Source organism: Mesoplodon bidens, assembly GCF_964165515.1.
Source record: "Mesoplodon bidens genome assembly, chromosome: 10".
NCBI lineage: Eukaryota > Metazoa > Chordata > Mammalia > Artiodactyla > Ziphiidae > Mesoplodon > Mesoplodon bidens.
In genome coordinates this window covers 32,577,821-32,604,929 of record NC_138172.1, presented here as the reverse complement: position 1 = coordinate 32,604,929, position 27,109 = coordinate 32,577,821, and the positions used below count along the sequence as shown (strand labels likewise).

Genomic DNA, 27,109 nt, shown 5'->3' with positions numbered 1-27,109 from the left:
TGGAAGCAGTGACCAAATTAAAATAGTATAGTGCCCCTTGATTTAACCAAGTTTCCAACATTAGAAAAGTGTTACATCACAGCTCTTAGTTTGTGAGGCTGTTGTGAAATTCAGATTAAGACTAAGAAGAAACAAAATTTATACTGTGGTAGAGAGGGGAGGTACAGTAATACTCTTTGGTGTTACTAGGTTAGCAAGAAGGCATAATGCATGGCAAGCCAGTGAGAAATAAAGAGAACTTCAAAGTAATTTAGAGCCTGGGAGTTTACTCACGGTCACACAATTTTACTGCATAACTTCATATCTACTCCTCGGTGCTGGAAGTGTGGTTAATCCAAGCAAAACTTGAACAGCTACCCTGTCCCCCTCCCTCATCGTAAACCATAGACATGGGGGTGGGGAGGGGGCAGTGTCCAGACCTCACACCAGGCCAGCTGGATGCAAGGTGGTTTAACTCAAGAGACTTCGACCATTTGAAAATGCTGACGCTTTTCTAGAGCCCTGCTTAATATCCCAGCTCAACAAGATTACAAAATGATGAGAATGTGGGAGCAGACCTGGCTGCCCAAGGTCAAGAATGAATAAATAGAAAAGTTTTCATCTATAGTTTCAACACAAGAACTAAAAATAAATGAAGCTTGAACGTGGAGGTCTCAACAAATTGCTAATCATGGCTAATCTTGAGTGCTTATCTTGCTGGTTTTGTTACGAGCAATAGCTTGAACTATTTTTTTTCTCTAAACAAATCTGAACTTTTATAATCACATTCCTCACATGGTTTTGGCAACCAATACATAGACAACTATTTTTAAAAGCGAATGAAAAATAAGGAGAGCCATCTTCTGATGTGCCCTGTGAAACAGCCACCAGCCTGGTCTCTGGGGTTCCACCTCCTTTCTGAACATGAGCAAGGAAGCCTGAAGAACTTCTGCATGGAGCAGACTGGGGCGCTTGCAAGAAGCTCACTCAATTTCTTAGAAACATGAATACCTTGAATACAGCTTTTTTCAAAGGACTGTCAAGTCCTGTTCGTTAAACTGGCAGTTAAAAGTGAAACTCCAGCAGGTTGCTGACCTCTAACCAATTCGTAGGAAAAAGAAAGGTTTAAAAACTGATTAGCTGATATCTATCAACCAAAGAGCTTCCTTCCTTGGAAATTAGACTTACTCTTTGGCATTATACTGTCAAAATTAGTTAGAAGTGGAAAATCTGAAAATGAGGGGGGGTGGTATTCCTAACACTACTCAGGATTTTTTAAAGTAATTTGCTTACATCAAAGAACAAGTCCTGACAAACTGAATTTCTGAGTTAAAAATATACAGCAAAAGCAGAAATCATTCTTAATAAAAAGTTCCTTACCATTATTTTTGACTCCAGATATCTCCTTAGGGATAATTTCTGGGAACAACTGGCTGGCTGGAATAATGAACAGTGAATTAATATGGGAGCTCTGTGATTTGTGGCTCTGCCATTTACTAGTTGAATGACCTAGTAAGTCACTTGTTAACTTCCTTGACCCTTAGTTTCCTCATCTGTAAAACAGGAATAATGATTCCATTATCCCTCACGAGGAAGACAGGAATCTAACTGATACGTACTTGTGTTTAAAAGCAAAACAAAAGATGTTGGGAACATTGGGGATCATTATACTATTCTTTCGATTTTTGTATAAGTTAAAAAAATTTTCATAATACAGTGTTTTTTTTTGAAAGACAAAAGCTTAGTAATAATTTCTTTACTTTTATTTTTCAAGCAGAAAAGGAAGTTTTTTGGTGCAATTATGGACACTGGTTCAAATCTTCCTCTGAGCAAGTTGAAAATTTGTTACCAAATCTGAAATAGCTTGATTTTTACCCTGATTTGAATGAGAGTCATCAACCGGGCATCTAATAAGAAAAAGGCAATGGAACTTTGCAATTTCTCATTTTTCCCTCTTCCTTTCAACAGGGGGAAAAATGGGCAGGTGGTTAAAACTCAAGTCCTATTTATTTTTTAGATGTTATAATGCTGAGTTCCTTGAAATCCTTGTGTCCATTTAAAAAGTTTAAGGCTTCTATGAAAATACCTCCAAGAAAACACCAAAAGATTAAGAAGCATGTATGCACCCATGACTCAGCATCCATTCTGCTTACACAACAGTGAAAGTGTTTTTTTGTTTTATTTTGTTTGGTGTATATCCATGTGTATTTGAAGAATAAATATTGTTACTTTTCCCCTTAAATCAGAATCAGAAAGGAATCACCAAAACACTGGAAACCAGCAAAGCAAGAGGGAGATACTCAGAAAATGCTTCTTTCCAGCTCCCACCCGAGGGAAGTTGATTCTGGACGGAAGCTCTGTGCCTCCTCCCAGTTAGGGTTCTGCCCTGGAGGCTGTTCCTTTAAATCAGACTTCCTGAGATTTCCACATGCAGCTTCCTGGAGACAATATAAGATAAACAATAAACTCTGCAGCAAAATCTTGGACAATAAGCCCCACGTGGTCATAACAAGAAGCAATTATAAGCACTGACAATGGCTAGGGCATTTCCAACAGGAATGCAAATCTGTGATAAACATGGGGGAAACATGTTACCCCACACACCTGCACAAACTAAACTAATTTAAAAAAATAGCCCCTAGACTCTCATCAGATTGAGAAATAGTTGCTTCCAAATTTGGCACTATTTTTTTGAAAAATAACTGTCTAAGAGAAAAGCAATCAAGTCTTACTTAAAGTGCCACTGCCTGTTAGATGTACATTGCTGAGGCCAAATGATTCCATGAGTCACTAACTCCACATGTCTCTGTGAGGGACATTTATCACCCTCTGGATGCTGTGCAGCTCAACCCCCTCCCTAGGTTTAGGGAAGCCCCAACTCACGAACCAGAGCCCACATTCTACCAGAGGAGATGAGGGTGCCACATGTTTGCTTTCCCAGCTTCCCTTGCAGCTAGGGAATGAGAGCATGAGTGAGGCTCAGGCAATGAGATACTCCCACCGCAGACCTGGCATGAGAAACTGGCAAAGAAAGCAGAAGGGATACTGCAGACTCTATTCTGGTGAGGGTGGTGGCAGCTCGCAGAGGTAGCAGTGAAGGCAGATCGAGTAGCTGTGTCCTGTAACCAGTGTTGGTGGTGCAAACCATGGTATCTACACCTGCCCAGCAGTGGCAGCAACAGTATCCTTGTAGGAAATGTTTGGTAGTATAATTTGGGTTGTTCTTGATTCCCTGATCCTTTCCAAATTCACCGAACTTCCTGTACCTTTTAATAAATTCATTTTCTGCTTAAATCCATCACAACTGGGTTTTATTGCTAGGGGTTAGTTCATGTACACAAAACACAGGGTGGGCTAAAGCTGGAGTAGTCCAGAAACCAATCCCAAAGAATGATTCTGAGCATAAGGACTGAATATATTATTTCACACCTCAAATCCAATCCAAACACTGTCCCTCAGCCTGCAAGTCCCTGCATCAATTTGTCCCTATCTCCCTCCTGGACCTACTCTCCTCTCTCGTCCTAAGCTCTGGTCATACTTTCTGTTCCTCATCAGGCTCTTTTCTGCCTCAGGGCCTTTGCACTTGCTCTCCAGAAAACTGTTTCCTCCAGCTCTTTACATTGCAGCAGCATCTTTTTCATAGTTCAGTCACAGTTTACAGGAAGCCTTCAATGACCAGACTGTCTAAAGGACCACACCGCACACCCCACCATCTTATCTTTTATCACAATACCCTGATAGTTTCCTTTGTAGCACACAACCTGTGATTAATTTATTTCATTATTAATAACAATAGCAACCATCATTGATTGGAAGCTTGTTACATGCCAGACACTAGGCTAAACTCATTTACTTCTATGATCACCCTATGAGATGGGTACTTTTATTAACCCTTGCTTACAGATAAGGAAGCAGGCTCAGAGGGGTTAAGGAATTGTTCAAGCATGGCAGGGATGGAATAGGAATCTGAACCCAGACCTGCAGTGTGGGCTCATTACCACAAGGCTCATTCAAGAAGCTGTCTGACAACAACGTAATGAGCCTCGACAACAGTGCAGGCTCTGGAGCCACAGGACTGGCCCAGCTCTCATGGAGGCCACAGCCACATGTTCCAGATCTTCCACCAGGTGTTCTATCTACTCTCCAGGGACCCTCCTCAGGGAAGAAATGTAGCCAGGTGTGTGTAAACAGGGTGAGGGGGTCCTTCATTCAACAGAGAAGTGCCCCACTCTGTGCTCAAACTGTCAGCATACAATGTTTGCTGCTCACCCTGCTGCATTCCATAGTCCTGGGGCACTGGGAACACAGAGGAAGCACCAGGGACAATTCGCAAGTCTCCCCTGAGTAAAAGTGCCATTCGAACAGGTGGTTGGCAATGTGTAAGAATTGCCAGGCTGAAGGGAGGAGGGCCAGAGCAAAGGAGAGAAGTGGGGACAGACAGCATGGCTCATCCAGGAAGTGGGGAGATGTTCAAAGGGCCTGTGGAAGGGACAGGGTGGGAAGACCAGGAGATGAGAAGGTTGAAACCAAGGCAGGAATGCCAACTCTATCCTGTAGAAAATGGGGCACCAGAGCAAGTTTTTTGGCAAGAACAGACATGATCAGATAAAAATTCTTTTTCTCGAAAACAGTGGCCATGGCTATATAGCACTGGTGAGATGTTCTGGTACCCTCTTTGCTAGCACACATGCATAAATACATGAGCTAAAAGCCAGGAATTGTAACAACAACAACAACAACAACAAAATTCCATTTCTATGCTTCGTGGCTCCATCTCTTTGCTGAATGAGAAGTGAGCTAAATTTGCCCTTCCAACAGGAGTTGGAAGCATAGCCATCCCCTCCTGAAATGTGAAATTACACAGAGCTCTCACAACTGTAATTTATGGAGAAAAGATGGAATTCCCCTGCTACTTGACTTTACAACTCCAACCACTTCTGCCCAGATTCCCCCAGTGTGATAACAAGAACCTCACCTCTGGGTTGTGTCATCATTAAAATGAAAGGCTGACTTTTATTTTTTTTAAAGAATGTATGAGGTTGAGGCACAAAGGGCTTCCTGTGTTGAATGAGCATCTGGGGAATGTGGTAGGAGTCCCCAGAAAGACCCTCTGAGGCCAGGTGAGACCAGCACATAGTAACAGGCCCTAGGAAATGGTATGCTAAGTTTGCAGCCGAGAAGGTCTGGGAGCACCGAGGCCAGCCAAGATGGCAAGGGCATAGCATCTGGAAAGTAGGCTGGAAATCAATGAAGGCGGTTTAGCACAAGGATTAGGAATAGGAGTTCTGAGCCAAACAACCTGGATTCAAATCCCAGTGCTATTGCTTACTGTGTGGCCTCTGGCAATTTCCTTAACTTCTCTGTGCCTCAGTTTCATCATCTGTTAAATGAGGATAATAAGAGCACCCACCACAGGTCATTGTGAGGATCAAATAAGTCACTTAGTGCCTGACACACGATAAGTAACCATAGCAGTTTTTGGAGGCTCTGTACGATAAACAATGAAATTTGCATTCAAATCATGGACAATAAGCTCCTATGTGGGACAGCAAAAAGCAATTATAAGTGCTGACAATGGCTAGGACATTTTCAGTAGGAATGCAAATCTATGCAAATAGCTGTTGCTGCTATCTTTATTTAATATATATAATATTTCTTATAGTATATAATTATGTATTATAAATAAAACTTTATTGATTGATTGATTGATTGATTGATTGCGCTATGTGGGCCTCCCACTGTTGTGGCCTCTCCCGTGGCGGAGCACAGGCTCCGGACGCGCAGGCTCAGCGGCCATGGCTCACGGGCCCAACCGCTCCACGGCATGTGGGATCTTCCCGGACCGGGTCACGAACCCGTGTCCCCTGCATCGGCAGGCGGACTCTCAACCACTGCGCCACCAGGGAAGCCCAATAAAACTTTATTTTTAAATATCACATAATGTTACGAGTAACATTACCTAATATAGTAATATAATTATTTTGTTATGATCTGCTTTATCTTAAGAAAGAATCTGTCAACAAAAATGAGGGGTCTGAGGGGAGAGCCCCAGCAGCAGGTACCTGGGCAATGCTTGTACAGTGACTTTTGACCCCCTTCAGGTAAAGTGACAGTGACACTAATGTGGAATCTAGAGCCAATCTGCTGGGTCAGAGGCTAGGATTTCCCACATAGGAGTTGCAGGCTTGGGAAAGTCACTTAGCCCTTAAAACCTTGAGCTCTTCATCTCTGCAAAGGGGATGATAACAATAGTATCACCTTAGAGTTTGTGGTGCTCAAATTTATGTGCATTTTTCACAGACAACCTTCCCAACAACCTGTGAATCATACAATTATGATGCCCATTTACAAATGAGAAAACCCACGGCTCAGAGATGTTAATCAAATCACCAAAGAACACACAGCTAGACTGACACACAGGAACTCTGACTTGAGCCAGCACTCTTAGCCAGCCCTCAATTCTGCACACTTGTGAAGCATGAGAAGGATACACCACAGCTCCTCTGCAGGATGAGAGGGGTAACTAATGTGTGCACAGAAATTACTCTTTAAGAAGGGTGTGGGGGACTTCCCTGGTGGCACAGCACCTAAGAATCCGCCTGCCAATGCAGGGGACACGGGTTCAATCCCTGGTCCAGGAAGATTCCACATGCCGCGGAGCAACTAAGCCAGTGCGCCACAACTACTGAGCCTGCGCTCTAGAGCCTGGGAGTCACAACTACTGAGCCCATGTGCTGCAACTACTGAAACCCACGTGTCTAGAGCCCATGCTCTGCAACAAGAGAAGCCACAGCAATAAGAAGCCTGCGCACCGCAATGAAGAGTAGCCCCCGCTCGCCGCAACTAGAAAAACCCCGTGAGCAGCAATGAAGACCCAATGCAGCCTAAACAAACAAACAAACAAACAAATAAAAAAGAAGAGTGTGTATTTTCCATTGCAGATCCTTACGCTTATGGCACCTGCTAAGGCAGTGAAACTCCCCGTTGTTAAACACCTATTATGCACCAAGCACCTTGTTGAGTGTCCCATCACATCATCGCCATTTCATCACCATGGCAATGCTATGAGACAAGGCCTGGAGGACGATGAGGCTCAGGGAGACTGAGTTCCTAGCCCATGGTCACAGAGCTTGTCAATGGCAGCATCCCACCACACATCTGGGTCTGTCCTACTCCCACTTAGGCTTGGAGACAGGCTTTGAAAACACCCCCTAATGTCCTTCACGTGTCTCTCTCCCCCTCATTATGCACAAAGCTACTTACTCTGCACCAAGATGATGACCACAGGGGCCAAGCAGGGCCGTGGCACAAACTGTAATTACTACAGACAACAATTTGCGTTCCAAATCTGAAGTGTGCTCAGGGTGTCACTTGAGCCCTGTAATCAGCTTAGCCTCTCTCCACATCTTCCTCGAAATGAAGACATACTAAAGGAACTGAGACACAGGGGGAGGTTGGAAAACATGCCTCTGCTCCCAGTGACCTGCCACCTGAGGAAAACCATGCCGAGAAATGGTCAGGGTTGAGCTGGATCTAAACCCCAGAGAGATCAAATTCCTCTGTCACAGAACAAAGAAAACAGCAGGCAGGACAGTGGACACGCTGGGCAAGACCGGTAAATAATTAAAGGCAGGAAACTCAGTACATAACACATGGGCCTCAGTTTGAGGTGTAATGGACACCCTTCCCTCCTTTATCACAAGTTGTTGTCTTGCCTACGAGTCACTTGTCAGGGTGTGGTGGCTTTGCCACCACAGGACATCCACAAGATGAGCAAAAGCCTTACTATGTTCGCACTGTGAGAAAAAAATACAACCTCTGCATTAGAGAAAGAGTTCCCAGAGGACCTTTCTATGAGCAAAGAATGCTCTGATTTGGGTGCTCCCGAGTGGGGAAGGAGGGTATAGTGGGAAGAGGGGGAGTGGAGGATACCAGAATTCTCAACCCTGCCTGCAGCCTCTTTTACTATACCTGAACCACAGAGGCATTTGTACTAATAATTTTGGCTCCAAGTGTCTAGAGTCCTGAGTACTTGTTAACTGGGATTCACCATAGCCCTACTTTCTTTTACTAGGGAAAGAGGACAAACCACATGTCAATTTCCATCACCTCAGATCCTGACTGAAGATTTTCACATGGAACCTCTACTGAGTTGACGGTATCTGCAAGATTGCCCTAAAAACTAGAGTGTTGGACTTCCCTGGTGGCGCAGTGGTTAAGAATCCACCTACCAATGCAGGGGACACAGGCTCGACCCCTGGTCTGGGAAGATCCCACGTCGCGGAGCAACTAAGCCCGTGCACCACAACTACTGAGCCTGTGCTCTAGAGCCCACGAGCCACAACTACTGAGCCCACGCGCCCTAGAGCCCATGCTCCAAAACAAGAGAAGCCACCGCAATGAGAAGCCCACGCACCGCAACGAAGGGTAGCCCCCACTCACCGCAGCTAGAGAAAGCCTGTGTGCAGCAACAAAGACCAAACACAGCCAAAAAAACAAACAAAAAACCCCCCTAAAACTAGAGTGTTTCTCAAACTTTAATGTGCCCATAAATCACCTGGGCATCTTGATAAAATGCAGATTCTGATTCAGGTCTGGGGTGGGGCTTGAGATTCTGCATTTCTAACAAGCTCTCAGGTGCTGTTGCTGTTACTGCCTCATGGACCACACGTTAAGAACCTTTGCTAGGAGACGTGCTAGTGGCTGAAGCAGACCGAAAAAAAATCATATTTCCTATGTCTCTACGGTCATGATGTCAAGTGGTGTCTTCATTCTAAGAGCAAAGAAGTAAACTCAAGCACAGTGTACCTTTAAAGTTCTTGTTTCCAAGTTACCTCACTGACAGTTAATAGGATGACTCTTTTGGCAGGAAAACCTTGTTGAACGCTATTAACTGAGGAAAATCCAGCAGATCTTCCCTTGGCCCAAGTTTCTGGAATAGCCCTGGGTCCTCTGAGGTTCAAAGGACAGCACAGTTAAGCATCATGCCTTCACCAGCACTCTCATCACTGACGCTTCTTGGGGTGGCCAGCCCACTGCAGGTGCAGCTGTGTTCTAGAGGCTGAGCAAACTGCTTACCTAGCCCACCAGCTGTGGCTGGGGGCCTCTTAAGAACTTGAGCACTACCTCCTCAGTCACAGGTTGCAGGCTCCCAACCAGACAGGCACCTTAATAAAATCATCCAACTAATTCAATACATTTTTTTTAACTGCCTGGAGCTGGGTGCCTTATCCCGTTATGCAAACAGTACACAGTGAATTGCTGATAGCATCTCCTCACCGTTTGCCAACATAAACCCTGCCAGGCCAGCAGAATTGAGCCCAGTGACTGTAAGCAACAATACTTGCATGGGTTTGTTTAAATAAACACAACTAACAACCGGTGAAAATGTTATCTCCTCCTATTGCTAAACCAGAGACTTCTGAAATTGAGTTCTTCTAGAAATAAAACCAAGTGTCAAGTGTAAGAAGTAGAAGGCAGCTGAGTGGAGAACACCCAGAAAACCAACTCTGTGTTTCTTCCACAAACACACATGTAGACATAGATTTTTGGACCACTAAAACTAAATCAACTGACTTGTATTGTCTGTTTCTTGCCTCACAGTAAGGATTTTTCTTTTCTATTCTTGTCCCCTGCACTTTTAGGCATTTGTCCTTTGAGTTGGGTATAACATATTAAAGAAGTTTGATATCATTAAATAACATAAAATTACACATAAGATATAAGAAGGAACATTAGACTTTAAACCCAAACCCTAAAATAGAAAAAAAAAATGCCTGTGGACAAGGGAAGAGAAACGGACATTTATTAAAGTAGAGAGATGATATTCAAGGACTAGGTAGGCTCCAGGGAGGGAGCCTTTGATGGATCAGGTCAGAATGACTAATAAAACAAGATGGAAAAGCCATTTCCTGAGCAATGGGTGTTGGGAGAAAAGGAAGAGCAAACTGAGGACAAGCTAGTGGCACATATGCAGGGCCTCTTAGTCACTCTGGATAATGAGATGAGTATATTTTTAAAAGAAGGAAAAAAGACATGACATCAAGACTATAAGAATAGGCAGCAGGAAGCTTTATTATGTTTCAAGAACAGCAAATCTTGTCTATTTGTATCAATTCCGTAGACTTGAAAAGACCACTCTAGTCTCAAACTCAAGCTTTTTCCTTCCTTGAGAAGTTTTGGAATTTGGCGATAAACTTATCGATGCCTGGCAAAGATCTGCTCCAAGAAAAACAAGTTTGATTTTCATTACAAAAATTTCACAGTGGGAAACATACTTTGGAGTGGAGGGTATTTTTTAAAAGACAAGTATCTTTTTGACCCCGAAATTCCTAAGCCAAGTTTGCAATTGAGAGTCCTCAGAGTTTCAATAATAAATTAAACCCAAGAGGAGGAACACACAGGATGCCACATTAGGTATTTTTCTCTAATTTTCCCAAAGTGATATTCCACAGTATTGTCTCAAGCTATCATCCGGAACCCATAAAAATAATGTGCCCCAATTCAGGAAGATGAAACTGAGTTACCTATTAATTCTTTGGAATATTAACTCTTGGGGATGATTGTTTTAGGACTGTGATTACTCTCTTGGCTGAGTACGCAGTATTCGTTCTTATTAAGGTGCTTTCCTCCCCTCTCTCACATATACAAGATTTATGGATTTTTTTTAGTTGTTGTTACAGAAAAAAGACAAAATTCCTCCCAGTTCACCTTTACCAAGTTCTCACATTTGAAACTCCTCCACAAACAGATGCCATATTTAAAAATTCCATCTTAAGGAACCATGGGATTTTGGCCAATTCATTGAATTTGTGACTCAGATTTATTCCTGCTGCCTGTTATGGATGATTTTTATTCTTAAACCTTAAAACCTAAAACTCCACTTCAAAATTACAGTTCAAATATTTGTCTTCTCACCTCAGTTTTTCTACTCTTCAACTATAAAAATTATCTACACACCCTGTAGAAATTTGGGAAAGTCAAAATAAAATGAAGCCACTTATAACCTCATGAGCCACTTATAACCCCCATGAGCCACTTATAACCTCACTTACAGAGAGGAAATCATTATTAATATTTTGCTATATTTTCTTTCAGTCCTTTAAATGAATTTTTTCATAGCAGGATCATTACTGTACATACAATTTTGTTTCCTGCTTTTAAAGTCATAACAATAAACATTTTCCCTGAATTAACACTCTTCCTCGACAGCCCCTTATGGTTGGATAATATGCACTCATATGGATAAAACACAATTTATACCAACGGTTCCACATAATTGGACATTTAGACTTTTTCCATTTTTTCTGTCATTATAATGACTGCTGCACTAAACATTTTTGTGCATAAATCTTTTTTTTTTTTTTTTTTTTTTTTGCGGTACACGGGCCTCTCACTGTTGTGGCCTCTCCCGTTGCGGAGCACAGGCTCCGGACGCGCAGGCTCAGCGGCCATGGCTCATGGGCCCAGTCGCTCCGCGGCATGTGGGATTTCCCTGGACTGGGGCACAAACCCGTGTCCCCTGCATCGGCAGGCGGACTCTCAACCACTGCGCCACCAGGGAAGCCCTGTGCATAAATCTTAATCCAAAGCTCTGATAACTTCTTGAGGATAAATTCCTAGAAGTGAAATTATTAGATCAATAGTCATAAATGCATTTATGATTCTTGACACAAATAGCTTTCCAGAAAGATGATCAAGTAACAATGCCACTGAACATTGGTGAGAGCATCAGTCCTACTGCACCCTCACGAGCATTTAAAGTTATCACTTTAAAAAAGGCTGATTAGGGCTTCCCTGGTGGCGCAGTGGTTGAGAGTCCACCTCCCGATGTAGGGGACACGGGTTCGTGCCCCGGTCCGGGAAGATCCCACATGCCGCGGAGCGGCTGGGCCCGTGAGCCATGGCTGCTGAGCCTGTGCATCCGGAGCCTGTGCTCCGCAACGGGAGAGGCCACAATGGTGAGAGGCCCACGTACAGAAAAAAAAAAAAAAAAAAAAAAAAAGGCTGATTAATTCTGCAGCTGAAAAACCTTAAAAATTTTCCCATTCTTAGACTGACCTGCTGAGGTCAATGATTTCAAATGTTCCCTCAGTATCAGAATAATCTTCAAATACAATGTTAATTTTTCTCACATACAAGAATGCAAGCAAAACCACAAACATGAAAAGAATGTAGTCATTTGTTGGATGTTTTCATTGGGCAACTAAGGTGCTGTAGTTAAGAAGCCAAGAACAACCAGTATGATGTACCAGTCTGTGACCGTACGGAGAGATGCCCAGTACAGAGAGACACGAGCAAAGTAAATTCAGAACTGAATCCACTGCCAAACTTCACAAGATACATTAGGTTTGAATTACCGTAAGTCACACTTATCAGAAAGAATACATTAGAATGTTCAGGAATACATCCAGATTACATTTAAAATTCATTTAGGGCTTCCCTAGTGGTGCAGTGGTTAAGAATCCACCTGCCAATGCAGGGGACACGGGTTTGAGCCCTGGTCCGAGAAGATCCCACATGCTGCGGAGCAACTAAGCCCATGCGCCACAACTACTGAGCCTGCGCTCTAGAGCCCATGAGCCACAACTACTGAAGCCCGTGCACCTAGAGCCTATACTCTGCAACAAGAGAAGCCACCGCAATTAGAAGCCCGTGCACCGCAACAAAGAGTAGCCCCTGCTCACCGCCACTAGAGAAAGCCCGCGTGCAGCAACGAAGACCCAGCGCTGCCAAAAATAAATAAATAAAATAATTTATTTAAAAAATAAAATTCATTCAATAGCTTTTTACACAAGAAATTTTCTTTCTTTCTCCAAATTGGTGCATATTCCCATATATATCAGGTAAGTTTTTTTACTTAATGGCACATATATGCAAGAGCAAATGGTCTAGACTCAGTCTCTTATAACCCAGGGCCTAAAGTGATCACCCTAGAACATGGAAAAGCATTAGATAAATGGAAACCTTTTCTACTATACTGGAAATGGTTTGGGGTATCTTTCCCACATTCTCTTTCCAGGAAATGTGTCCCACTTTCCCCAATGTTGTCCACAGCTCCTGCTGAGTGGGTATAATATAACAGTAGCTGTAGCAAGGGGCGAAAGTATTTACTGGGCACCTACTATGTCACAGACCCAGTGCTAAATACTTAACATGAATTATTTAATTTAATTCTCATAAGAACCCCATGAGTTAGATACATTTTTCAGATGGGGAAATCTGAGTTTCAGTAGGTTTACTTACTTGCCCAAGCTGGTGGGTCCCTTTGACCCTGACTCTCTGGCCAAAGAAGACTGGACCAAGGGGGAGGGAAGCCCCTCTAGGAGCTGGCCAGAAGCCTGCCCACCACCTGTGAAGCCCAACAAAAGAAAGAGGATCTGAAGCAATCAGGGTTTTCTTAGGGATTTGGGGATAGGGCAAACAACTGAGACTATTCCACGAGCTTTGAGAGAAAGAGCTGCTGAAAGACATGTCAGGTTGGATCAGAGCTGGCATCGTGACAAGCCCAACAATGGCACATACAAGGAGAAGACACTGGGAGCAGGACCTGAATATCAGAAAGGTAAAAGCAGAGAGAGAAAGAATGAAACTGACCCACAGAGAGAAATCCTGGGTTTCTGCAACTGTAATTCTGTTATTAAACAGCACTTTTCTTGAGGTAATGGGAGCAAGTACCTGCTTTTTGCCAAGAGCTCTGTTTAAAATAACCACCAAGGAATTTACAGTGGAGTCATTGCTCACTGGAATGGACTGTCATCAGCATCTACCCTGTGTAGCAAGTTAGCACCATTAATAACAAAAAACCAACGCATGTGCCTCTTAATGAGATGCAAGTACCTGGATTCCCTTAGGATGTTTTCCTGCCCCAAAGTGCTTAACTTGAAACAAACCAAGTCTTTAGATCTAAATTACCAATTTATAAGAAATATAAAGGACAAAGGGGCAAGTTAAATGACATCATAGGTAAGCAATCAGATAAACTAAAATGTGAGACCCATTCCACAAGCAGTTGGTCTGGTCTTTTCAAAAAGTCAGTATCATTAAAAAAAAAAAAAAAAAAAAAGAGGGGCTTCCTTGGTGGCGCAGTGGTTAAGACTCCGAGCTCCCAATGCAGGGGGCCCGGGTTCGATCCCTGGCCAGGGAACTAGATCCCACATGCATGCTGCAACTAAGAGTTCGCATGCCACAACTAAGGAGCCGGAGAGCCACAAGTAAGGAGCCCACCTGCCACAGCTAAGACCTGGTGCAACCAAATAAATAAATACTAAAAAAAAAAAGAAAGAAAGAAAGGAGAGATGAGGGGATTATTCAAGGATTTTAAAGGACTAAAAAACACAGTAACAAAATGAAATCGTCATCCTCAATTGGATAAAAACAACCAAACAAAAAATCCAACCAGATGCAATGCATGGTCCTTGAATGGTTTTGGGGGAAACCAACTATAAAAGATAATTAGGGGGACTTCCCTGACGGTTCAGTGGTTAAGAGTTCGCCTTCCAACGCAGGGAGTGTGGGTTCAATCCCTGGTCGGGGAGCTAAGATCCCACATGCCTTGGGGCCAAAAAACCAAAACATAAAACAGAAGCAATATTGTAACAAATTCAATAAGGACTTTTAAAATGGTTCACATCAAAAATAAATCTAAAAAAAAAAAGATAATTGGGGAAATAGGACTATAGACTGCATGTTGGGGAATTAATAGTAACTTTATTAGGCTTGATAATGTAGGAAAATGTCCTTATTCTTAAGACATACATACTGAAGTATTTAGAAGTGAAGTGTCATGATTGTTTTACTTTGAAATGATTTAGTAAAATAAAGCCAAATTGTATAAACAGCTAGAGATAGATAAACAGGTAAAGCAAAATGTTAGCAATTAATTGTTGATTCTAGATGGTGGGTGTTCATTGCACTTATCTTTCAACTTTCCATATATTTAAAAGTTTTCATAATAAAAAGTTGAAAAAATAGCCCACATAGTAAAAATAATAATCTTGGAAATCCCTTAGGAAGATATCTGGTGATGCCTGACAGCCCTTCTCTCAATAAACCACACTCAATAGTTTCTACTTGACTGCTATAACAAATATTGTACATACACCTTCAGTTTAGCCCCAGACGAAGCTGTTGCTTGTTTTTTGGGGCAATGCAGCACAAAAAGCCCCCATCAAGTTCTAGAATCACCATCAGCCCACTGGGATCGACAGAGGAAAAAGTAGGTTCACAATCCCATCTAACAATGAGTCGTAAGTTCCCGTCCCACCCTTTTTTCTATAAGCAAGTTTAGATGAACCTGCATAAATTAAATGCACATCTGATACAACTTCCTTGAACCTTCCTCAAATCAGAACTTTTAAACAAGTCCTCATCTGTCCATAAAAAAGTAATAGGCCTCATTCCCTCTTTTTTCCAAATGGTGTAAGGTCAAATCAGCCCTGAGGATATAAAAACACATTATGCATTAGCAGCATTCTGCTGTATGGCATGTTTCCTTCTCCCTGAATGTGTGTTAACCAGGAGGTCAGGGCGGTGGTGGTTCACGCTGCTGCATGGACCACCATTAGATGCTGCAGCATCTAATCCAGCTGGTTTTATTACCAGTACCATGTACAAGTCCACAGTAAGAGTCATGCTCAAAAAGGCTAGTCCAGGAGCTGTGTTCATTGAGATTTCCAGAGTCAGACGGCAGAGGAGAGAGCCTGGGTGGGGGATGACAAATGGGGGAGGCCCAAAAATCAAGTAAGAGAAGAATTTTCATCATCAGGCCTAAATAAGATAGCCCATTTAAAAATGAGCTCTGTGCAATCAAGTTGTAATGAGCTTTTGCTTTTAGAGAATATTTATTTCAATTACTAAAGGTGAATAAGTTTGTGACAACTTACAAATAATAATATAAATATATTTCTATTATTTCTAATCAATAATAGAAATATCTTAAGTTATGTTAAGTATAAATAAGTGGTAAGTAGAATATGTGTGTGGTAAACATAGATAGGAAAGGGTGAAAGGAGCAAAAGATACCTACTATCCATGAGCCACCTGGTTACTGAATGTTTGTTATGCACTAGATATGCATGAGACTTATGAGGTACTGACTTTACAGAGGCACTAAATATATATGAGCACTTAATATACATGAGGCCTTAATTTGGCTACCCACTGGAGACACCCTATTCTAGCCCCACGTGTCCTCTGCCCAAGAAACACAAATAAAATAGAAATTAGCCAGCTGTTCATCTGGCTAATTGCCAAGCTGCTACTGTTGACCAGGTATGTTTGCCCCTGAGTTTTTATGATAAAGCAAGTGTGTGTCATTGGCCCAGGGCACCTTCAGTCTGTGGACCTCTTGCCTGCACTTCAACTCTGGTCCTTGCAGCCACATCCATGGGGAAGGCCAATGCAGTAAAGAGAAAGGGGACGTATTGGCATTGTGAACCCCAGGATACAGGTGAGGTCCTTCCGTCCTCTCTGTAGTATGTTAACTTACCCCATTTCTCCCCCTTGCTTCTCACTATGTTTCAACTGGTTTAATTGGACGGTATGATCTGAGCATTTAAAGAAAAGGGTGAGGCACTATTTAGCCTCACAATGAGCTAAACTTCGTCCAATCCATTAAACAGGCCACATTATTGTGAAGAGGAAGAAGTTGATAGGAAAGAAGAAAAGTCGGTGACAGGACCATTACCAACCCCCATGTAAGAGGCTTCAATTCCCATCCCCAACTTCTGACGTGGGCAGGAAACAGAATATAAAATCTAACACAGAGGGGAAAAGGAAAACTGAAAGGAAAGGTTTGGATTCAGAAAAAAATTTCCAAATTGCTGCATCCTCTCAGTTCTCAATACCACCTTCCCCTCCCACACTTTCAAATAGCATGAGGGCCTTCTGGAGGTGATGAGATCACTGCCACAATATTGTTTGTGTAATAAAGGCTAAATTTGATTAGAATGAAAAATAAATACCTCCATGAAAAGTCATAAATGCAAGAAAACACAAAGCAATACCGAGACTGAGTCTTGGGCCACCTTCTATTTAAGACCTAAATAGACATTTCTCCAAAGAAGACATACAGATGGCCAATAGGCACGTGAAAAGATGCTCATCATTGCTAATTATTAGAGAAATGCAAATCAAAACTACAATGAGGTACCACCTCACACCGATCAGAATGGGCATCACTAAAAAGTCTACAAATAATAAATGCTGGAGAGGGGATGGAGAAAAGGGAACCCTCCTACACTGTTGGTGGGAATGTAAATTAGTGCAGCTGCTATGAAAAACAGTATGGAGGTTCCTCAAAAAAATAAAAATAGAATACCATATGACCCAGCAATACCATTCCTGGGCATATACCCAGACAAAACTATAATTTGAAAAGATACATGCACCTCTATGTTCATAGCAGCACTATTTACAATAGCCAAAACATGGAAGCAACCTAATGTCCTTCGACAGATGAATGGATAAAGAAGATATGGAATATTACTCAGCCATAAAAAAGAACAAACCAATGTCATTTTCAGCAACATGAATGGCCCTAGAGATTATCATACTTAGCAAAGTAAGTCAGTCACAAATACCATGTGATATCACTTACATGTGAAATCTAAAATACATCACAAATGAATATATCTATGAAACAGAAAGAGATTCACAGACACAGATAACAGACTTGTGGCTGCCAAGGGGCAGGTGGGGGGGAAGGACTGGGAGTTTGGGATTAGCAGATGCAAACTATTATATATAGAATGGATAAACAACAAGGTCCTACTGTATAGCACATGGAACTATAATCAATATCCTGTGCTAAACCATAATGGAAAAGAATGTGAAAAGTATATATATATATATATGTATAACCGAATCACTTTGCTGTACAGCAGAAATTAACACAACATTATAAATCAACTATACTTCAATACATTTTTAAAAAAATAAAATAAAAATAAAACCCCTAACTAAGCTCCAATACTTCCCAATGGCACAGAAATGACCTCAGCCATTTCAGAATGCAATTTTCCAGGATCTGCTATTATTTCAATTAATACAGAGGACTATTATGTTTTATGTCTTATGAGCAGTTTATTCTTGCTCCCAGGATCAGATTGTGAGGATTGAAAAAAAAAAATCAATAACCAAAAGGACTACTTCTAACCAAACAAAGAAGAAGAGAAGTTAGAAGTTTTGTTTATCTGAAAGTCAGACCCTGGGAATCAGGATGATTACCCTTTACTCTGGGATGAGAGATGGGCAAGACTTCTGTAGACAAGAATTGTTTGTATCTGCCTAGTGTCTCTCCCCTTCTTCTGGAAACTGCCCCTTCCCTCCCATGTTACTATGGTTACCATAGGAGCCAATGTAGTGGTACAGCAGAACGCCACACTGTAGTCACTGCTGATTGGTTTAGGAGTATCCACCCTACCCCGGCTGAACCAATCAAACCCCACCCCCCAGTGCTTTTGGATCTGAGAGAGAAAAGGCTGTCACTCTGCAGATGGCTGCATTTCCACAGTATGGAGAAATGGAGGAAGTCAGTCTGCAGAGAAAATGCAGCAAACAACAGAGGAATTGGGAGCCCTAATGGGCTTCTGGTGCCTGGTTCCAGGGGCTTCTGAGATCCTGCTGCATTCCACGAGATATTCTTGAGATCTCTATAATTTTAAAAACTCTCCTTGTTTAAGCTAATTTGAGTTGAATTTCTATCACTTGCAACAAGATCTCCTAATTAACCTAAAAGATCACAGTCAAAAGCATCTTTTACCTTGTATAAATCCAGAACAAAAAGAGAACAATTGAGTTGACAACTGCATAAAATAAACAACGGCATCTATAAATTCTGCCTCAAAAGCACAAAATTTGCACAGCTGGTATACAAGCCACTGTATGTCCCCACAGACCTCACATATGACCAAAAAAAGAAACTGCTTTTGAATCTAAAAATGAGCTTCAATGTGCCTGGCATATTTTTGGTGTCAGCAGACGGAGAATGAAATGGGCTTTTCCTCACAGGTGTCAGCATCTCTCACAGGCTGGCTTCTCCACTGTCTGAAGGGAAATGAGACAAGAAGACTAAGCAGAAACGAGAGACAGTTTTTCCTTTTGAAGGGGTACCTCACATCAAAAAGGCATCTATTATAAACTCAAAATGGGTTGAAGACCTAAATATAAGACATGATACCATAAAACTCCTAGAAGAGAACATAGGCAAAACATTCTCTAATATAAATCGTAGCAATATTTTCTTAGATCAGTTTCCCAAGGCAATAGAAATGAAAGCAAAAATAAACAAATGGGACATAGCAAACTTATAAACTATTGCACAGCAAAGGAAACCATCAACAAAACAAAAAGACTACCTATGGAATGGGAGAAAATATTTGCAAATGATGACACCAGCAAGAGCTTAATTTCAAAAATATACAAGCAGCTCATAAAACTCAATATCAAAAAAACAAACAACCCAATCAAAAAAAGGCAGAAGGGACTTCTCCAGTGGTTAAGACTCCGCACTTCCAGTGCAGGGGGTGTGGGTCTGATCCCTGGTCAGGTAACTAAGATCCCACACGCTGAGTGGCCAAAAAAAAAAAAAAAAAAGGCAGAAGACATAAATAGACATTTCTCCAAAGAAGACATACAGATGGCCAACAGGCAAGTGAGAAGATGTTAAACATTAGAGAAATACAAATCAAAACCACAATGAGGTATCACCTCACACCGGTCAGAATGGCTATCATCAAAAAGTCCACAAATAATAAATGCTGGAGAGGGTATGGAGAAAAGGGAACCTTCTTCCTACACTGTTGATGGGAATGTAAATTGGTGTAGCCACTATAAAAAACAGTATAGAGGTTCCTTAAAAAACAAAAAATAGAGCTACCATATGATCCAGCAACTCCACTCCTGGCTATACATCTAGAAAAGACAAAAACTCTAACTTGAAAAGAAAAAATATATATATATTCACACACACACACACACACACACACACACACACACACACACGCACGGGAATATTACTCAGCCATTAAAAAGAATGAAGTATTGGATTTGCAGCAATATGGATGGACCTAGAGAATATTGTACTTAGTGAAGTAAATCAGACAGAGAAAGATATATATTATATGGTATCACTTATATGTGGAATCTAAAAAATAATACAAATGAATCTATATTCAAAACAGAAATAGACTCAGACATAGAAAACAAAATATGGGTACAAAAGGGGAAAGAGGTGGGGAGGGATAAATTAGGAATATGGGATTAACAGATACTCACTACTATACATAAAATAGATAAGTGGGCTTCCCTGGTGGCACAGTGGTTGAGAGTCCACCTGCCAATGCAGGGGACACAGATTCATGCCCCGGTCTGGGAAGATCCCACATGCCGCGGAGCAGCTGTGCCCATGAGCCATGGCCGCTGAGCCTGTGCGTCTGGAGCCTGTGCTCCGCAACGGGAGAGGCCACAACAGTAAGAGGCCCGTGTACCACAAAAAAAAAAAAAAAAAAAAAAAAGATAAGCAACAAGAATTTAATGTATAGCACAGGGAATTATATTCAGTGCCTTATAATAACCTATAATGGAAAATAATCTGAAAAAAATATATATATATAACTGAATCATTTTGCTGTATACCTGAAACTAACACAGTATTGTAAATCAACTATACTTCAATAAAAAATGAAAATAAAAAATACAATCCAAGGGAGTATAAGGGAATTAAAAGGGATTTGGGGTGATGAAAAGTTTACCATAGAATTGTCTTTTGTTTTTAGCACTTTTAAAAAGTTGGTCATGTCTTACCTCCTTTGAAGACAAAGTATGTGGCATCAGCCTTGTTTTAAAGAGGCAGTAGGCTTCAACGGCCTGGGGACAGACTGTCCCAAGTTCAAATGCTGGCTCTGCCACTTACTATGGCTGTGATTTTAGGCAAGTGAGCAGATGTGGGCTCAGTTTCCTCATCTTCGAAATGGAACAGATATTATCTACCACGCAGGACTGCCACAGCCTTGCTTGGAGCTGATGTTAAATAATGTAGGTAAATGTACAAACGGAGGCTGTGAGAGAAGAGAAAGCCATGCCACCTTCTTTTGCAAAAGAGAGGTGAGGCCACAGTAAACAACGACCGGGCCAGGTTTGTGTTGAGTATTAGAGACTCTGTCACTCTAATGAGTTGTGAATTTCAAAGCATTTCAGCCTGATCATCAAGAAACATTGGGCTGCACTTCTGAATGCAACTTCCTTCCAAACACGGGGCCTGGGATGGGTCGGACAGCCTGCAGCAGGCACAGGACCTATTGTCTGAAGACGTGGTTCTGCTCCTGATCTCTTGGCTTGACCCTCACAGCGGTCAGCAATATTTCCTGTCTGTCTAGGAACTGGACTTCCTTTGGTGACAGTACCAAACTCTTCCTTGGAGCAGGAGGTTAGTATTTAAAATAGCATGAACTGTGCCAGGAATGACAGGAATATGTACCCAAAAAGTGCATAGAAAGAAGGCTGGGCAGGGAACTATAGATGCTTGGGGTGTGGGAGAGAAGGCCAAATGTCCATGCAGGAAGGAGCTGGGGCAGGCTGGATGTAGTGGGCTGACAGCGGGCCAGCCTATGTGAGAAGTGTCCCTTTCCAAGGCCAATAAGAGCCATTTTCGGCCCCAGCAGGATAAGCCTCAACAGGCTTTGAAAGGCTTTCAAATCAATCTTTTTACAGATGTCTCATATACCTAACTACTTTCTACCATGAGAACTGTATCCATAGGTACATGGATAATAGAACTCTGAAAGTGGCTAAAAAATGAGGACCTTTGCCCTAAAAAATGTGATGTGCTTCCCAAACCCTGCACTAAATTTCAAGCACCCACTGACCCCCCAAATATCTGGACACCCCACTAAGAGGGATTCCTTACTCACCTGACAAGGGTGCCAGAGGCTGCAGGTATGGATGGCACTTGTGTTATCCGTGCCATATAACCAGGTGGGGGTCATTTGAAAATACAGGTGTCTATTATCATGTTTAGGGACCTTTTGCTTTTAACCTCTGTTAAGCAGCTCTGTCATATGCCTCCTACTCTGACATTTTGCAATGACAAAATAATTTGTTTACATATACATCTACTAGATGTTAAGGTTCACAAGATCAAGACTGTGTCTTATTCAATTTTGTGTCTTTATGTTTGAATAAATGCTTATTAACATTTTATTTAAAAAAAAGAAAAAGAAAGAAAAACAACAACAAACTGTTCCTTGGAGCAAATGTCCCTTCCTCACTTCCAGTGGCCCTAGTAGAACTGCCAATCACAAAACACTGTCCACCCAGTTCCCTTAGGGGAGCACATAAACAAGGCCTGTCCAATACTCTTGACCACAGTGACTGGCCAAGGTATAGCTATGTGATTGGCCATGGTATAGCTATGTGACTGGCCAAGGTATAGCTATGTGACTGGAACGAGGTCAATAAGAGTCCTATGCTGGGATTTCACATCTGGATTCTGGAAGCATAAACTTCTCTCTTCCCTCTGGAAAAGTATGGCTGTTTGTGGTTATCCCCCTCCCTCCAAAAAAGTCCGTGTGTAGTAGGAGAAGACAAGACCAAAACCCCAAGAGTGACAAAGCTGAGAGAGTATACCTGGATACAGTGGTACCTGAAGCCTACCCATCAGTTTCCCTCAGTCAAATGAACCAATCAATTCCCCTTTCTACTTGAGCTTGTTTTGATTGAGTTTCTATCACTTGTAGCCAGAAGAGTCCTGACTAATACACTAAACCTTATTTTTCTCATCTGAAAATTAAATAGTTAGGGCTACAATGTTCAAAGTCCCTTCCAAAGCCCCAGAGTTTAGAAATTTCTTACCAAATGGCTTAGGCAAGAGTAAAGACCAGGCACTGGAGAAAGAGACAAGACTGGCATGGCCCTGAAATTTGGATGATATTTAAAATTCAAATCCCAGATCTGGCACCTAAAACAATGCCTCACACATGGTGGGTCTTGTTAAGCATTTTTAAGTTAACTACAGGCAATGGCAGGTGTTGTGGTCCAGAGATTTTCACATTTCTAGGATGAGTTTCCTCCCTGAGTCTGTCTCTGTGACCCTCTTTCTCAGCTTACTGGAGGAGCTGTAGCAAATATTTTCACAAGGAACGGTGGAAATTCTGAGCTGAGCACTGCCCCAACCAGATCCAGAAGAGATGTCTCAGAGCAAGACACCTCCCAGGGTCCCACCTCTCTGAGGGTCCTGCTTTCTTATTCTCCCCATTCTGTTCTGGTTTCACTCATGATGTCTCCACCAAAACTGTCCCAACCAAAACCATCCTCTTGGCTTCTCTCCATGAACATCTCTGTAGCACCCATGGTCTGGTGAGAGATGGCACAGCACCACGCCTTGCCCGGGAGGGTGGGGAAGTCCCAGGGCTGGTAACACCCAGGGCCTCTGTCTCCTTAGACGAGCATGAGAACCAAAGGACACAACCTACAATTAACAACGTCAACTCAAGAGAGGACTGAACCGATTGGTAGGTAGAAAGCATGTGTCATCCAAGTGTCACCAGCCCTTCCCGAGGCTCTCTGCAGACAAAAACTCCAGCCAAAAAAAAGGAAAACCACAATTGCAACTCCTAATGCCTTGAGAAGTCATGCAGATCTGCAGTGAATGTTTCCAGGGAGGATGAGGAGGGGGTTACAATACATTCATTCAGCAAGACTTCCCTTAAAATTCTTTTGAAACATCTTTCTTTTCCCAGAATGTCTATTCCTTAAGACACTGACCAATCCCTTCGTTCCCCTCGTGCCCTGTCCCCGGCTCCCTCCTTGGCCCTCATGTGCCTCCCTCTTCACTTCTCATCTAGAGCCATGTGGTTCCTTCTCCTCTTGCCTTTTCCAACCCATTTCTTATCACCTCTTCTCCCCACTCCCACCCCCAAACCCCACAAATGTCCAGGACCTGGGTGAACTAACACAGGATCCTTCTTCTTTACAAGCTAAAGAGGAATGGAATTGCAAATGCTTCTAATGGTTTCCTCTGCCGTGTATATAAACATGGGAAATTTGCAAGCACAGAGATTCTAAAACCTTCCTTTCCAAGTAAAGAAGAAAAGGAAGAGTTCACAGAATGCGTGCCTTGCCCTAGAACGGCCTGCACAGTTCATTCTAGCAGGTCCGAGAGTCACGTTTCATTACAGAAAATGTATCAGCTAGAGAATACCTCCAACGTCCTCCTCCTGGCACTCTGGGTGCTTCTTGTCTTCAGTTCCAATTACCATGATGGTTACAGAGCGTGTCCTGGCTGGGAGTGAGGGTGTTTCCACTTAGTTGGGTTTCCTTCCTCCCCCACCATGTCATGGAGGATTATGCTCCAAGTGACACAGAGATGATTTGGCCACAGAGGAATCTGGCAATTGACCAGGCCCTGAACCATCTCCCTCTGGTTTATCTTGAGGTCAGTTTGTCTAACTTTACCAAGAAGCTACAGGGGCCGGAAGAATCAAAGCAAAGACAAGAGACCAAGATCAACACAACAATTGACCTAACTGCCTAACAGACTCTAGTCACTTTGACACTTTTAACCATTCGGGGAAAATCTTATGAGCTGGCTAAGAATTTGAGGGCTGATAGGAAACTCAAGTCAACAAAGCATTAGATTCTGTCATCTATTTGGTTGCAATTAGCCAGGGGCACTTTGTTTGTTTGTTCCTCTGCAGCAATTACTAATGTTAAATGTTACCCCTGCAAGGCTACAACTGACAGAGGGTCCCTAAAACCAAGTGTGCATCTAACAGGTTCCTTCTCAGCAGCAAGTTCTATAAACCAGACTTGTGCTTAAAAGTTCATAAAATATTTTTCAAGGACAAACAGTTTAAGAGGTCTCACAGCCATAGGTAGGGTAATCAATTATCCCACCTTGCCCGGGACTGAAGTTTCCCAAGACATGGGACTTTCAGTGCTAAAACCAGGACAGTCCCAGGCAAACTCAGGGCAATCTCTAGATGTACCACAACCCTAGGCTAGTGACTACTATTGAATCAGAAGGAAGGGTGGGGAACATTGAAAGGAGGGTAGAGAGGGAGAGAAAATAAACATCTTCAAAACAGCCAATTGCTCACAGAAGGTTCAATTTCTCTGTAGTTCAAAATCAACTACAAACATCAACTGTTCCAAAGTGTGTATAAACTGTTTTGTCAACAAAGGGTTTATGGCCAATGACTTTGGGAAATGCTCCAAACAAAATCCCATCAGGTCTCCTTCATGTAGTCTCTACGCACATCAACCCATCAAAGGCTCTGAGAAGTCCTGGAGTGGTGAACATATTTAATTTGGTGCTCTCAGGGTGTCCCAAGTTTATTTGACTACACAAGTTTTTTTCACTTAATGGTTATGATCATGCAACTGAACATACTTTGAGAAATGGGGATCTTATCCATTTATAGATATGTGTCAACAAATCTCTCTTCATACTCAGTGAAAAGCATGCTGAAACTTAGCTAAAAGAGAGCCAGGATCTATATTTTTAAAAAGACATCTGAGGAAAATGACTGAGATATATGTAGGATATTAAAGATGAATCAAACCAGTAAAAACAGTGCTGAAAAGATTAAAGACTTGAACTTGAAACGTAATCTGAATTGAATTTTGTGTCTGATAGATGTAAGAGATTTTTTTTTTCTTTTTCTTTTTCTTTTTTAACTTTTGGCTGCATTGGGTCTTCGTTGCTGTGTGCGGGCTTTTTCTGGTTGCGGCAAGCAGGGACTACTCTTCGTTGCAGCGCGCAGGCTTGTCATTGCGGTGGCTTCTCTTGTTGCGGAGCACGGGATTAGGCACGCAGGCTTCAGAGGTTGTGGCACACAGGCTCAGTAGTTGTGGTTTGCGGGCTCTAGAGCACAGGCTCAGTAGTTGTGGTGCACAGGTTTAGTTGCTCTGTGGCATGTGGGATCTTCCCGGACCAGGGCTCGAACCTGTGTGCCCTGCACTGGCAGGCTGATTCTTAACCACTGCACCACCAGGGAAGTCCCTAAGAGATTTTTTATTCATTCATTCATTCCATTTATTCATTCAAATTAATTAAGCATGTATGTGCCAGGCACTGTGCTAGGCCCAGGGATACTGCAGTGAACAAGAGAGAGTGATAAGGTCTCTGATGCTTGGGGCTTCCAATCTTAAATTTCACTAAGTATTAAGTAACAATCTTAACAATGAGAAAAAAGTACAGGGGTCCATAGGAGGTGCCTCTAGGTCAGATTCAGGAGGCAGACATGATGCATTCCCACAGGAGGTGATGTCAAGGCTTAAACCCAATGGATAAAGTGGGTGGGCCAATGCAGTGTGTGTAGGAGTGTAGTGCTGGGCAGCAGGGGACAGTGTTCTGGGCAGAAGGAACAACACATGCAAAGGCCTGTGAAACAGAGCTCAGAGCATTCTCTACACAGGCAAGGGTCTTGTTCCTGAAGTCAGAGGTAGAATTCATTTTAACACACAGAAGGGCCTCCATACACTTTGACTATTATTATTATCATAATCACATAAAGGAAAAGAACTCTGCATCAAGGGGAAGTTAAATCTGACCCTTCCTACACCTCTAAAGGTCTACGGCTTTGTGATTGGGAGAATTCTATGATTCCCTTTACAGTCTGTTTAAAGGTTATAGACCTCTCCTCTTGTAAAGTAAAGTTCCCACAAAGTCATAAATCTACATATGAATAGACTGTACATTTCTGATTTCTTTTTCCTTCACTGTGCAGCAGTTCCCTTTTTGTTCCCCCAAAACAGCCACAATGCCCACTTCATCAACCTTGACATCTCTTGGCTTCTTTACAAGATGCTTCCAGTAACCCAAGACCTACAGGGCAAGCAACATCGACGGGTGCTTAGCGAGCCACTTAGATTTTTTAAATTAAACCACAAGCGGTGATGCAAACATGACTTCCCCAAGTGGTAAAGCACAGAAGCTTGGTGGAGACTTTGACTAGTAAAGCCAACCTCGGCAGTGTCCTCTCTGGAGCATCTGGAACAGGACATATAAGGGCTGGGACTGTCCAGGGAAAACACTTACCCCTCTGAAATTCCAGGCTTTAGGAGACGGAAACATGGGAAAGTTGTTTTGCCGCTGCCGTTTAGGCCTGGAAGAGGACAAAAAAAAAAA

At 42.4% G+C, this 27,109-nt stretch overlaps 1 protein-coding gene across 2 annotated transcripts in view; it reads right to left on the bottom strand.

The window, feature by feature from the left end:
* The window catches only part of ARHGEF3 (Rho guanine nucleotide exchange factor 3), a 327,189-nt gene that overhangs the window by 182,472 nt on the left and 117,608 nt on the right, over nucleotides 1-27,109 (bottom strand). The window contains exon 3 of one of the 2 annotated variants that reach the window (XM_081245232.1): nucleotides 27,020-27,086. In XM_081245232.1, coding sequence (XP_081101358.1) covers nucleotides 27,020-27,086 — 67 coding nt within the window. Of the gene's footprint in view, nucleotides 1-1,359; nucleotides 1,430-27,019; nucleotides 27,087-27,109 lie in introns of those variants that run through there. The other variant, XM_081245234.1, reaches the window with a different exon arrangement.